This window comes from Crocuta crocuta, unplaced genomic scaffold (assembly GCF_008692635.1).
Source record: "Crocuta crocuta isolate KB4526 unplaced genomic scaffold, BGI_CrCroc_1.0 scaffold541, whole genome shotgun sequence".
Classification (NCBI taxonomy): domain Eukaryota; kingdom Metazoa; phylum Chordata; class Mammalia; order Carnivora; family Hyaenidae; genus Crocuta; species Crocuta crocuta.
In genome coordinates this window covers 123930-138574 of record NW_027531901.1, presented here as the reverse complement: position 1 = coordinate 138574, position 14645 = coordinate 123930, and the positions used below count along the sequence as shown (strand labels likewise).

Here is a 14645-nt window from a genome sequence, read left to right as displayed (position 1 = left end):
GTTGCCAAACACAAAATAAGCTGTAAATCGTCACCTAGTCTTCAGGACGGCCCACATAGTAAGATCTCACTGGTGCAAAAACACGTTTAAAGGTGCACGTGTGCACGCGTGCACGTCCAGAAACGGGAGACCGGGAGGGTACGTGAACTAGGATAATCTCTAGACAACAGTCCTGGGCATTTAAGAATTTTTCTTCTCCACTTAAAACTTTCATCATAGACTAAGGCGCCTGGGTGGCTCAGTCGGTTAAGCATCCAATCAGCTCTGCTCATGATCTCATAGTTTGTGAGTCCAAGCCCCCCATCAGGCTCTGTGCTGACAGCTCAGAGCCTGGAGCCTGCTTCCGATGATGTGTCTCCCTCTCTCTCTGCCCCACCCCAACTTGCACTTGCTTGCTCGCTCTCTCTAAAAAATATATAAACATTAAAAAAAATGTTCATTGGGGTGCCTGGGTGGCTTAGTCGGTTAAGTGTCTGACTTTCGCTTAGGTCATGATCTCGCGGTTCGTAGGTTCGATTCCCCACGTCGGGCTCTGTGCTGACTGCCAGCTCAGAGCCTGGAGCCTGTTTCAGTCTGTGACTCCCTCTCTCTCTGACCCTCCCCTGCTCACGCTGCCTCTCTCTCCTAGAAAAAAAAAAAAGATTAAAAAAAAATGTTCATCACACACGTCTATGTTATATAATAATGCTAATACTAAAAAGAAAATGAAAAGAGTGTTTACTGGGATATATACCTAATAAGCATAATCTTATTCGTAAGAAATGGTTTTTTTCCCCCTCTGAACAGACATGAAATAACGCTGCCTCTTGCCTTAAGGTGTTTTTATTTCTCCTCAGCATTTAATTTATTCAATTTATGTTTCATAGCTTGTGTAGGTGAAATTTAAAAGGGAGTTGGTTAAAGAGAACGGTCTTATAAACATGCATGCTGAAAAGCTTACTTGATTTTCTCTTCCATTTCTTGTTCATATTCTTTCTTCATGATGTCCAATTCTTGCTGATGCTCCTTCCGTAACATTCGCAGATCTTTCTGCAACTTTACGATCTCCTTGCCGAGCTTCTCCTTCTCCTGCTCTGCCCCTGCTAATTTAAATTCCAGGTCATTGTGCTGGGCCTCCATGTTACCAGGCAATGTGGGTGGGACTCCATGAGATTTGGACTTTTCTGCAGCACTTTCTTCCAAAACTTCTGTGGGTTTATTTTTTCCATCTATCTGCTGCTGTAAAGCCTGTAATTTTTCAAATTTTGAGGTCAACTCTTCCATTTCCAGTCTATGACCTTCCCTCTCTCTTGCTAAGCAGGAATCCAGCTCTTTTATCTTTTGCTCCAAGATCTGACAGGTCAGTTCCTTCTCCTGGAGAATTTTCTGGACATCATCAACCACATTTTCCAAGTTTTGATTGGCCCCTATGTTATTTTTACCTCCCTCTTCCTCCACATGATGGGGTGCTATCAAGGAATATTTCTTGCTTCTCTCTTCAAGTTCCTCCTGAAGACGACTTATCATAGCTTGATCCTCATGCTGCTTTGTGTCCACCTGTCCTGTCTTTACTAAGAGCTCCTGGTACCTGCACTGCATTTCAGAATGAGAGGAAACCGTCTCTTCCTTTTCCTGCTCTAGCCTTTGCAACAGCTTTTCTTTTTCCATCAGACGTGTTTGTAAAACAGTGATTTTTTCTTCACATGCCTTCTGCAGACAGCCTTGGAGATCTGGCTTTTTGTGCTCAGCACAGGCTGCCGCAGTTTTTGCTGACCTGGGTATAACTGATGCTTCTGACTGTGGTGAACCTTCCACTGATTTAAGCTTTTCTTCCAAGGCCTGAATTTCTCGCTCTCTCTCCTGCAATTTTGTATTCAGCGCATCCAAATGGCTTTCTGCATCTTGTTTATATCGCCGCTCCTTCTCTTCCATTTGAGATAACAACTGCTTCTTGATGGCAGCAATTTTTTGTTCGGCTTTTTTCTTCAGTTCTGCCAGTTTTGCAGCACTCTCTAACTCAAGTCTATCTTCCAGCAGTACCCTTAATTCCTCTTCTCTGCCCTTCACACTTGCATTCACATGTTCCAATTCTTTCTCCTTGGTTTCAAGTACAGATGTCATGGAAGACACTTGCTTTTCAAGTCTTAAGACTTTTTCTTCAGCTTCTTTAACTCTGCTGTCCTTTTCTTCTCCTAACTCTTGAAGGTGCTGAAGCTTGTGAAGCATCTCTTTTCGTTCGGTGTCCTTTTGCTCATTGTGTTTGCTGAGAACTTCATTTAAGGACTCAATTTCAGTTGTCTTCTGAGCAAGATGCTCCTCTAATTCGACAATTCTTGCCTTTTGAGCTTTTAACTCGCTTTCTAAATTACACTCTTTTTTCTCCAGCTTGCTCTTCTTTTCTTCCATTTCGCCCTTTAAACATACAAATCTTTCGTTCTGCTGATCAAGGTCCTCCTTCAAGACGTTTACCTGCTCAGCCCTTTCACTGGCTTCCTTTGTTTTTAACTCAAGCTGCATCTGCAATTCTTTGATAGTATTTTGATACTGTATAAATTTTGACTGTGCTTTTTTCTTCCATTCGGAGAATTTGCTGGACAGGTGATCTACCTGTTCAAGAGCAGAGATTTTCTCTTTACTCAGAGTCTCAGCTTTCAAAGATAAGTTCTGTACCTGGTCCAGCAAGTCACGTTGCTGTTCATCGTATTGCTTACTTAGTGATGCAATGGCTGCTTCTTTTTCCGTGAGGCTGACGCTGTTCTGAAGCTCAGTGTTCAAATCGGTTAGTTGTTTACTAAGACTGCTGATCTCAGATTTCTTTTCTTTAAGCTCTTCTTTCATCAGTGTGACAGCATTGATGTTTTCAGATAACTCTTTCTTCAACTGCGTGATACAAGACTCCTTTTCAGAGGCAGCCTGCTGCTGACTGCCTCCTTCCTTCTGTAAGGCTTCTTTTTCCATTACAAGACCTTCAATATCAGCCTTCAGGCTCCTAATTTGACTTTCTTTTTCTTCTAATTGATGGGTAGCTTGTTGAAAGGAACTATTTAGTTCATTCTGCTCTTCTGTTAGCTGTCTAAACTGTGCTTCTAATTCAGAAGCTTTGCAAGTTTTAATCAGTAGCGCCTCCTTAACTTTTGTTGTGTGGTGCTGACAGTGGGAAATTCTAGAGAGAATGGCATTAATTTTACTACTACTGCTGCTGATTAGCTCATCTGTTTTACTTTGTAACAAGGCCTCAGTTTTCTTAGAGTAAATATCCAGCTGAACTGCTAGTTCCTCAGATAGTTTTTTGAATTCCAAGCTTTTGTCTTCTAGGCTTTTCATACTTTTTTCACGTGAAGATTTCAAACTCTGGAATTCCTCATCAGTGGCTTTCAACTTGTCAGTCAACTCAGAAACCTTCAGCTTATCTTTTTCTGCCAGTTTCTCCAGTTCAACTATATGCTCTTGAAGAGAAGTATTTTCCTCCAGAGAACGATTCAAGTCAACCTCCAGCTTTTCAAGTTGTGCTCTTAGTTTAGTTTCATTTTGTGAGAGAGAATTCATGTGAGCAGACTTCTGGTATAACTGTTCCTGTAACCCCTTTAACACGGTGTCCTGCCTAACGCCTTCTTCCTTCAGCCACACCAGTTCCTTGTTCATCTCTTCTTTTTCACACCCGCATCGGAGGACCTTTTGCTTCAGTTCTGCTACCTCCTGTTCTTTTTCCTGTAATTGGATTTCATGTTTTTCCTGCAGCTCCTCAGCTTGCTGATTAAGTTTCTTTTCCCAGACAGATACGACATCGCTGAGTTCTCGTCTATGCAGCTCAGTGAGACTTTCGATTTGCTCCTTTTGGTTTGTTTCCAGTCTCGACACTGCGTCGCTAATTCCAGCGGACTTAGCCTGTGCCATTTCCAAAATTTTGGCATTGAACTGTTTTTCTTTCTGACTAAGCTCCAGGACGGTATTTTCAAGCTCTTTTTTAAGTTTGGCTTCCTGATCCAGTAATTTCTTCTTTAACGTTTCTTGCATCTCTTTTGCTTTCTGCTTAATTTTTTCCATCTTTTTTTCTTGATTTTTAAATTTGGTTTCATATTCCTCATGTAAAATACTAATACTGTCCTCCTTGGCTGATAATTTCTGTTTGAGAGTTTCAATTTCTTTGCTCTGCCCTTCCCTCATCTGTAAAATTACATTTTCCTTTTCTATCAAGATTTGCTTAGTCTGTGCCTGTTCTGTGCTAGTATCTCTAAGTTGGGACTCGTAGAGCTGGGTTAAAGATTGCACTTTTTCTTCCATTTCACTTTTCTGCACTTCAAGCTGCTGCATTAAGTCCTGCACCTGGATCTTGTGAGTGTCTAACTCAGCACAGACATCATTCTTCTGTGCTTCAACTTCGGCTACCTGTTTAGTAAGAAGAACTCTTTCTGTTTCCAAGCCCAACAACTTCTCCTGCAGCTGAGCCAACTGCTCCTGGGATGCCCTGGTCTGCTCGTGTGTGGTACTCTGCTGCGACTGAAACAGAGCCAGCTTAGCAGATGCCTGCTGGAGTTCTTCTTCGGACCTCTTAATATCTGCCTCCAAGTTTTCCACACGAGCCTGGTGCTCTTTCAAATGCTGGTCCTTTTCCTTCAGAAGAAGACCAAGTTGATTAATTTCATCTTTTAATGCCTTTTCCATTCTCTGGATAGACCTCTCTTGTTCTTTAATGATACTGTCAACTTGCTGCTCGTGATGACTTTTCTGTTCATCTAGCTTGGCCTCTAGTTCCTGCTTTACTTTATCTGCTTGGCCCTTTAGTACAGAGAGCGCCTCTTCCAGCTTGTCGCGGGCTTCTAACACTTCTGACAGCTCAGAAGTCAGTGATTCCAGTTCTGTTTGCTTCACATCAAGCTTTTCTAAAGTCTTCTCATTCATCTCTTTTATGTGGGCCTGGAAGACATGCTCTTTGTCTTTCAACAATGTTTCTTTCTCTTGTTCATACTTTTCTCTAAGTTTTTCCATTTCAGCCTGATGCTGCTGCTTTAAGACTTGGAGTTTTTCAGTCCAAAGAGTTCCCTGCTGATGCTGCAGGCTTTCCAGTTCTGTCTTGTGTTTTTCAACCATGATTGTAATTTCTTTATTGTGCTTATTTTTTTCTGCTTCCAAATGGATAGCTAAATCTTCTGATTGAGTTTTGCTTTCTTTTAAGCTTTTTTCCAAAGAACTTTCCAATTCAAGAATTCTCTGTTAATAAAAACAGATATATTTTTATTGAAGTACAGACTTACTTATGAGCAATGATACACATGACATAATGTCTACACCTGTTTAAAGATTAAAACTTAGAAAACTAACTCTACATATCATGCCAAACACTAGAAAGCACAAACTAATCTGTGCTCGATTCCTAGAAATCACGTAACAAAGAAAAGATTTTCTATTTTAATACCACGTAAGATTCCAAATTCTTTCTACCTCCCTGAGTAATTATTTCAACCATCTATGTTTTCAAGAATATTCTGAATGGATAGTCAAAAAGATATAAATCATAAAGAAGATAATAGTGACTTTTGGTAGGAAGTTTCTTTTTTCCATGTGTTTTTTCAAGGCCTCTAATAGTATTCTATTACTTTCATAATTTAATTTTGGAAAATAAATAATGTATCTGGTTTTTCTACTTCAAAAAGGATTATTTAAAAGATATTTTGCAAAAAGAAGGAACTTATGCAAATTTTACCAAAGATTACTCTTAGCTCATGAAAATATCAATCTTGACTCTAAAGGAAAAAGAGCTAAGTAAGACAGGGCCATGCAATGTCAGAGAAGGAAAGGTCCTAAGAATGACCAAACTCAATTCTCCATGTGACAGGTGAAGATATTAAGGTATAATTAGTTTATGAAGCTAGCAAGTGGAAAAATCTAGGCCTCCTGAGTATTCCCCTCCACCATGCCACCTTACATAAATGTTGGAAATGGGAAATTAAAGTTCAGCTTACAACTACGGGAAAGAAGTGTGACTCTTTCACTGCCTAAACCAAAGTAGAAAATCTAAAGAACGTGTCAATTTATTATAAACAGGTCACACATTATGTATACTACTGAAGGAAGAGCCAGAGGTCCTTAAAAATGTGCACCCTGACACATATATATAAATCTGAATATGGGAAAACTGGGAAAAACTTAAATGTTTTGTAAATAAATATTCCATAGTCCAGCTATCCAGGCATGGACTATGGTAATTTTGTTTAATGTTTGTTTATTTGAGACAGAAGGCGCAAGCAGAGGAGGGGCGGGGAGTGGGGGGTGGAGAGAATCCCAAGCAGGCTCTGTGCTAGCAGCACAGAGCCTGACGCAGGGCTCAAACCCACAAACTGCAAGATCAAGACTTGAGCCAAAGTCGGATGCTTAACCATCTGAGCAACCCAGGCGCCCCCAGAACTTAATGTTTTAAAAGCAGGACGTTGGGGGTGCCTACACTGTGACATAAACAGAGAATGAATTATGTCCAGGACACAGGACAGAGGGATGCAGGAGACGGACACAGCATGGCAGGAAGGTGCCTGAGCAAGTGTTGCCTACAAGGTGAGGTGACTTCCTAAAGGTCAAGGGCAAGTAAGCAATGGGACAGGGATGCTGCTGAAGCTGAGTGCAAAGAATCAGAGTGAGGGGCTGAGAAACACAGACAGTTCAAGGCAGAGTCAGCAGCAGTATGTAGTAAACACTAAAACCACTCCCGGGAAAAGCCCTGATTATCTAAAAATGAAGTGCATGTATATGTGAATTTAACCCAGTAAAACAAAAGCTCTTGACAACTTTATATTGACTGGAGAGACAACAGTAGTTTCCAGATACAAATAATTCCACAACTTTGGAACTGAAATATTACTTAAACTTACAGTTCTGTAAGTCTCTGCTTCTTGTTGAAGGTCCCGAAGTTTATTTTCACTCTCCGTGAGGATTGCTTTCTTCTGCAACTCTAACTCTTCCAGGGCCAAAGATTCTTGCTGTTCTTTTTCTTGGGTGATCTTCAAATATTCCGACTGACTTTTTTCCTGGGCCAAAAACAATACCACCTTAGACCCACATAAATCTTCAGCATTCCCAAAGCACTTCCACAGGAATCATGTATTTCATTTGATCTGCACACCAGCCCTGTGAGGTAGGCAATAGCACCACCTCTCTCTTCCCATGCCCCTGTCTGCAGAAACAAAGCACTGTGTCTTTTCCAGTGTGGTCTGGCCAATATTTGCCACAATTAATATTGATAGGAAAAATTTTGTTCCAGTAACCCCACTACATCTGCTATTCTTCCACTACTAAAAATGTTTTGCAAAACATGGCTTAATGTGAAGGGTCACATTAAGGTTAAGAATTGTCACTACTACTCTGCACTCCAGAGTTTGATTATTTCAACTCCAGGCCAAGAAACTAGGTTGTAAATTTATATAATTTGTGAGAAATACCTCATTAGGGAACCCCACATAGAAAACCGAATCAAAATCAGAAGATTACATGTGAATAATAGATTAGATCAAGGAAACATCTATAAAAGCCTTCATAACTCTTTTCAGATGACCTGGGCTCTACCATTCCGTCAATCCTGAAATGAATTGTCCTTATTACACATCAACATTTATATTAAAAAGTGTTTACTGTTTTGAAAAGAGAAGCTCTAGAGAGAACTTTTAACATTTAGTGGCTTTGGATTCCAATTAAGAATATTTTAGGGGTGCCTTGGGTGGTTCAGTCGGATAAGTGTCCGACTCCAGCTCAGGTCATGATCTCGTTAGTCCTTGAGTTTGAGCCCCGTGTTGGACTCTGTGCTGACAGCTCGGAGCCTGGAGCCTGCTTCAGATTCGGTGTCTCCCTTTCTCTCTCCACCCCTCTCTTGATCTCTCTCTCTCTCAAAAATAAACAAACATTAAAAAAATTTTAAAAAGAATACTTTATCCATACCAATTACATAGGGATCATGTTGCCAGCAGCAGTGTTTTCAGCTCACTACACTCTGGTGAAACATTGCTCTAAGGAAAGATGTTGTCCTGTATTACAAGCAGACGGATAAGAAACTAGTAGTTTCTAATCAATTTCAAAACATCATTTTAGGGGTGCCTGGGTAGCTCAGTAGCTAAGTGTCTGACTCTTGATTTCAGCCCAGGTCATGATCTCACAATTTGTAAGTTAGATCCCTACATCAGGCTCTGCAGAGCCTGCTTGGGATTCTTTCTCTCCCCCTCAAAATAAATATATAAACTTAAAACAAATCTATAAAATATCATTTTAAACATACTATACTGTCTAATATAAACTACATTTTAAATGCATCTCTCTATGACCGTAAAAAAAAGAATAGGGGGCGCCTGGGTGGCTCAGTTGGTTGAGTTTTTGACTCTGGGTTTCAGCTCAGGTCATGATCTCCCAGTGAGAGTTTGAACACACTGTCTGCCTCTACACAGACAGTGGAGAGCCCACTTGGGATTCTCTCTTCTTCTCTCTCTGCCCTTCCCTGACTTGTTCTCTCTCTCTCTCAAAATAAATAAACTTAACAAAAAAATAAGAGGACATTCTAGTAATCTGTTGAACTTTGGCTAACAACGCAAAGTTCACTTCTTTGAAGAACTAGGTAGAAAGGGGCATGGAAGGCGGCAAGCGTGTGTGTGTGTCTGTGCGCGCGCGCGCGCTTCATATATATCGTTGTCCAGCTCTCTCAACTCAGAATATATCTTGAGTACATCAGTTCTAGATCGCAGTTTTTAACAAGGCCAATGTTGGGGCGCCTAGGTGGCTTAGTTGGTTAGGCGTCCAACTTCGGCTCAGGCCATGATCTCACGGTTTGTGAGTTCGAGCCCTGTGTCAGGCTCTGTGCTGACAGCTCAGAGCCTGAAGCCTGCTTCAGATTCTGTGTCTCCCTCTCTCTCTGTCCTGCCCTTGCTCATGCTCTGTCTCTCTTTCTCTGTCAAAAAAAACAAATATAAAAAAATTTTTTTTTAAATAATAAAAATAACAAGGCCAATGTTCAAGTCCCAGTGTCCCCAAAGGCCAATTACTCTAGCATGAAAACACACAGTAGATCTTAATGACAGGAATTTTTAGAACAATTCCTAGCTTCATTATGCCCACTTTGTTCTTAATTTTCATGCTATCGTGTTATAGTTTAAGGATTCTTGTAAACTACCTTAAATCCTTTCTGGACTGGAGCACCTGGCTGGCTCAGTCAGTAGAGCATGTGACTCTTGATCTTGGGGTTGTGAGTTTGAGCCCCATGTACTTACAGTAATAATAATAATAACTATTATTATTATGTTATATAATAACGTATGTCCTTTCCGGACCAAGAAAGAATACAAGTATGTACCCATTTACATATTCATATCATGACTACAGAGGAAACCCCTAACCTCAGCCAACAACACTAAATCCATGTGCCTGTTTGCCCCAGAGATTAAAGAACTCCCTGACTCAGTTCAAAAATAACTGCTGCTGGAAATTCTCACAGCCCCAGATCCAAATGAGAGTGAAAAATCACAAATGTGTGACAGAAAGAAGATTAAAATTATAAATATTTCTCATCCTTCTGCACTAAAAGTGTTTTTAAATTATACACATTGTCTTATGGATACTAATTTCATAACAAAATAATCAAACTACATTTTTGGCATTAATACTTCTTATGGTACCTTATATATAAGGCTTTTCACAATTTGAAAAAAAGTTTTCTTTCTTATAAACTTTCAAATTATGCTATTCCCCAAAACCTTATCTTTGTTTCTCTGGATATTATTTTGGTTAGTTTGGTCCGTTGTTTCTTTCTTTATTTTTTTAAAAAATCACATGTATTGAAAATTATTACTGAAATTATTCTACTTAAAATGAAAACTACTTGGGTCTTTTTCCTTTTTTTCTTCTTTAAAATGCATTTCATGGGACACCTGGGGGCTTAGTTGGTTAAGCATTAGGCTCTTGATCTCAGCTCAGGTCACGATCTCACAGTTTATGAGATCAAGCCCCCGCTAATAGCATGGAGCCTGCTGGGAATTCTCTCTCTCCCTCTCTCTCTGCCCTTCCCCCATGTATGTGCATGCATAGTGTGTTCTCTCTCAAAATACATAAATAAACTTAAAAATAAAATGCACTTCAGACAAAACTTTCTGAGCTTTGAATTCTGGTACACTCAGTCTGGTGAGTTTCTAGACATTCTTCCTGAGTCACAGTCACTAGTTCACAGCTTCAATGAGCTTACCGTCCCCTTTACTTCTCCACCATCACAGCCTCCTGCCAGGGTGAGAAGGTTGATATACAAACAAACAAACTGGTTAATGCCAGCTTGTTAGTTAGTACAATTTCACACAACACCAAGGTAACAGGCTCTGACAGCCTCTTTCCTACCTACGTCCTACCGTCTCGGCACACTCAAAAGTAAGGCTGCCAGTAGTCTGACTTCAAGCTGGAAGTTAGGGGTGAGGAGATAACAACTTTATAAAGCTACAAAGTTTACCCAGACAAAAACAAAACAGGTACTTACGAGGGCTATTTTCATTTGCTCCTGAAACTGCCTTTCTTGGGTCTCAAACTTCTTGGTCAGTTCCTGTTCTTTTCTGGCCAACTCCTCTTCATGAAGCTTCTGCAGCTTAGCAACTTGTTCTGAGTGTTTCTAAAAAGCCAGCCATATAGTTAGAGTGAAACTCTCAGCATAAAGCTTGTACTCTACAACTAAGTAATATTTTTACAATTTAATTGCTAAGCCAAAAGTGTAAGAGGAGAAATCAAAACATATTTCCCACATAAATCAAAAGTGACCAAAGTCTCAACAGTTAAAAGAAAAGCCTACAGAGTGTATCACTTCTGTAAGACAGGGGCAGCTGCTGCTCTGGGGCTGAAGCTCCACTTCCACGTTTTGCAGGGATGTCCCCCACCAATCACGATGGGGAAGGACAGGAGAGGGCACTCCACGAAGGTCAAGCTGCCCTGGCAGCACCAATCTAGCATATACTATTTATTAAAAAGTACTGGCCTGGTTCTCTCTTGGAAAGGAAGACTTAATCTTACAAAAATGTCAAACTGGGGCGCCTGGGTGGCTCAGTCGGTTAAACTTCGACTTCGGCTCAGGTCATTATCTCACAGTTCATGGGTTTGAGCCCCGTGTTGGGCTCTGTGCTGACAGCTCAGAGCCTGGAGCCTGCTTCAGATTCTGTGTCTCCCTTCTCTCTCTGACCCTCTCCTGCTCACGCTGTCTCTCTCTCTCTCAGAAATAAATAAAAAAACATGAAAAAAATGTCAAACCTCCCTAAAGAAATCTAAAAATTTAATATAACCAAATAAAACTACCAACAGAATGGGGACTGAGGGGTCCTCTGGACAAAATAAACATGCAAGAATAGCCAGCACTCTTCTGAAAAATAAGAGTAATAAGGAGAGGCTACGAGTTAATAGAACACATTATAAAACTAGAGTAAGTATAACAGCATAATACTGGCATATAGTGAGGAGAAGCAATGGAATAGCACAGAGAATTCAAGAAAGAGATCCATATGTAGCACAGTAATTTAGGATGAAATATGGTATGTCATGTCAGAAGGGAAAATATAGATTATTAAATAAATGATTTGAAGACTATTCAGTAATCATCTGGAAAAAAATTAAAGTTGGATCCCTATCTCACTCCTTACGCCAAACAGATTCCAATTGGATCAAAGACTTAACAATAAAAAATGAAAGCATATAAGTGCCATTAAAAATAGAATTTTTAAATGATGTCAGTGAGAATGTGTTTTTAAAAGCAGACCAAATGTCCAGATAGAAAAATCCTTACATGGCCAAAAAAACAAAAGGCCAATTCCAAAGCAAAACATAAATGACAAACAAAGTCAATTCAAAAGAGAGAGAAAAAGGGGCGCCTGGGTGGCTTAGTCGGTTAAGCGTCTGACTTTCGCTTAGGTCATGATCTCGCGGTCCATGGGTTCGAGCCCCGCATTGGGCTCTGTGCTGACTGCCAGCTCAGACCCTGGAGCCTATTTCAGAGTCTGTGTCTCCCTCTCTCTCTGACCCTCCCCTGCTCACGCTGTCTCTCTCTCTCTCCCCCCTAGAAATAAATAAAAATATTTCAAAAAAAAAAGAGAGAAAAAATTATTTGGATAAATGCATTGTATATTCAAAGAACTAATTCCTACTATATGTAAAAAAAACTTGTACAAATCAGTAAGAAAAGACCAATTGCTCAAAAGGAAAATGAGTTAAAGATTTGACTATGCAACTCAAAGAGAAGAAACCACCAATTCCTTTTAAATATATAAAAATATGTCGTCAGGGGCGCCTGGGGGGCTCAGTCAGTTAAGCATCTGACTCTTGACTTCGGCTCAGGTCGTGGTCTCGTGGTTCGTGAGTTCGAGCCCCACACCAGGCACCATGCTGACAGTGCAGAGCCTGCTTGGGATTCTCTCTCCTTCTCTGACCCTTCCCTGCTCGCACGGGTGTGCACGCGCTCGTTCACACGCTCTCTGTCTTTCTCTCAAAATAAAAAATGTTTATCATGCTGGTAAAAAGATAAGCACATTGAAACTACAATGTCATTTTCTTTTAACTGTTCACCTTGGGAAGAAAAGAAAAGTAACATCATCCTTGTGAGGTAATACATCACTTGTGAGAGTATAAAGTGTCCTCTATGGAGCTCACGGCAACTATGCAATACTTAAAAATACACATAATCTTTGCCTAATATTCCACTTCTAGGGAACTATCCTAAAGACACACACATGTGAGTAAGTATGATAAGGATATTCACCATTTGCAATAGCAGAAAATGAAAAACCTAAATATCCATCAGCAGAAGACTGGTTAAATCATGATACATTCATACAGTGAAATCCTGAGCAGTCTTTAAAACAAATGCGGCATCATTACCAATTGTCAACGATACGGAACACATTAAGTGGAAAAGCAAAACACAGAGCGTCACATAGAACATATTATTTTTTGTGTTAAAAAATTTAAAAGAGAAGATTATAAAACATCAAAGAGAAATTATATGCAGAGACTATCTCTGGAAAGTATATCCACAAAGATATATAAATTATTTTCTCTATCCCAAAGTGACTTTTTTTCTATATCTTGAACTCATGATATGGTCAAGGTCTAAAACATAAATTCATTCTCCTTACAGTGAAAACTTGTGGGAAAAGCATAAGGCATAAGTTTCAAAACTGCCATAGCCTTTTAAAATCTAGAATATTCTTACTTTCATTGCATCAACAACCTCCTGTTTCACCCGACTTAATTCGCGCTGAAGAACGGTGCGTTCCTCCTCCCTTGCTTTTTCAACAGCTTTTATTTGTTCATCCATTTCTGCCTTCATTTTTCTCCGTGATTCTTCTGTTTTTTGGGCTGTACTCAAGGCTTTTTCAAGTTCCTCAAAAGCTATAAGGAAAAGAGCAGAAAACAAGTATCTCAAGAAATACTATCATTGAGCTAAAGTGTTTTACATTCCATTTACGGGAACTATGAGCAGCAGTAGCAAGACAGGTTAAAATACTCATTTTTGTTTTAAGCCAGGAGATCTTTCCGAGCCGTTCCACAAAGCCACAAGAAGTGTCCAGTTACTGAAACCAATTTGTGACTGAGTGCTGGATTCAGATCTTCAGACCTACTTATATGAACTTAAACTCAGGAGTTTGGAAAAAAATTAAATTACTAATGGTTCCCCACACTTTCTACCTGCAAGTGTCCTTATTCAAAGAAATGAAGACTTGTTCCTACTTTTGTATGATGTAATTTCAACTGCTTTCTTGTTTGCTATGGAGTCTTACCTATTATCAATAATTAGGCAATATTATTATATACTCCCAAGAACATTTTTAAGAATGGAAAAATTATTCTTTGACTAATCCTATTTTTAAAAACCTCTTAACCATATAATAAAAGAGCAGAATTTTTTGGTTTTTGTTTTAGCATTTGCTAGCTGAATCACATATTTAAACAATGTATAGTGAAATGAAACCTACCATTTGTATACATTTCAAACCAGGGCCAGTAACTAGAAAGAAATCTTTACTTGATTCAACAGTGTATAGTAAGGCACTACTAGGGATGCCTGGGTAGGTTAAGCTTCTGACTCTTGATTTTGGCTCAAGTCATCATCTCACAGTTCATGAGATTGAGCCCTGTGTCACTAGGAGCCTGCTTGGGATTCTCTCTCCACCTCTCTCTCTCTGCTCCTCCCCCACTCATGCACTCATCCTCTCTCTCTCTCAAAATAAATAGATAAACTTAAAAAAAAAGGTACTACCAACAGGGTGTTCTTGTGTGAGATAAGAATTCAGGCCCTGAAAAAACAAGCATCTAGGATACAGCAGTATTATCTTTAAGGAGGCCAACAGCTCACCCAGCTTCCACCAAAATCTGATAGGGCCGGTACACCAACTAGGTAACTCGGCACCGGAAATATGTGTGTGCGCTTGTGTGCAGATGTATGTGTGTAAGTATGTGTGTGCATGTGCGCACTGTACGTGTTTCTCTCTGCTGGCGTGGTGATATGCTGTCAAAATCTTACTGCTATTACCATCCTAGATTATTTTCTTTAGTCCTCACAGAAGACATCAGGCTTCCCTTTACCACAGAGCTGGACTATAAATAAAACATTCAAGATGGGATTTTGATAAAATTTCAAGATGGGATTTTAATCCTATCAAGAAACCTGTGTCCAGAGGAGA

At 39.9% G+C, this 14645-nt stretch overlaps 1 protein-coding gene across 6 annotated transcripts in view; it reads right to left on the bottom strand.

Moving 5' to 3' along the window:
* The window catches only part of GOLGA4 (golgin A4), a 127946-nt gene that overhangs the window by 47653 nt on the left and 65648 nt on the right, over window positions 1–14645 (bottom strand). For all 6 annotated transcript variants that reach the window (XM_077774002.1, XM_077773996.1, XM_077773997.1 and 3 more), the window contains 4 exons: window positions 13175–13353; window positions 10466–10594; window positions 6840–6995; window positions 941–5187 (listed from right to left, as the gene is read on the bottom strand). In XM_077774002.1, coding sequence (XP_077630128.1) covers window positions 941–5187; window positions 6840–6995; window positions 10466–10594; window positions 13175–13353 — 4711 coding nt within the window. The remainder of the gene's footprint in view (window positions 1–940; window positions 5188–6839; window positions 6996–10465; window positions 10595–13174; window positions 13354–14645) is intronic.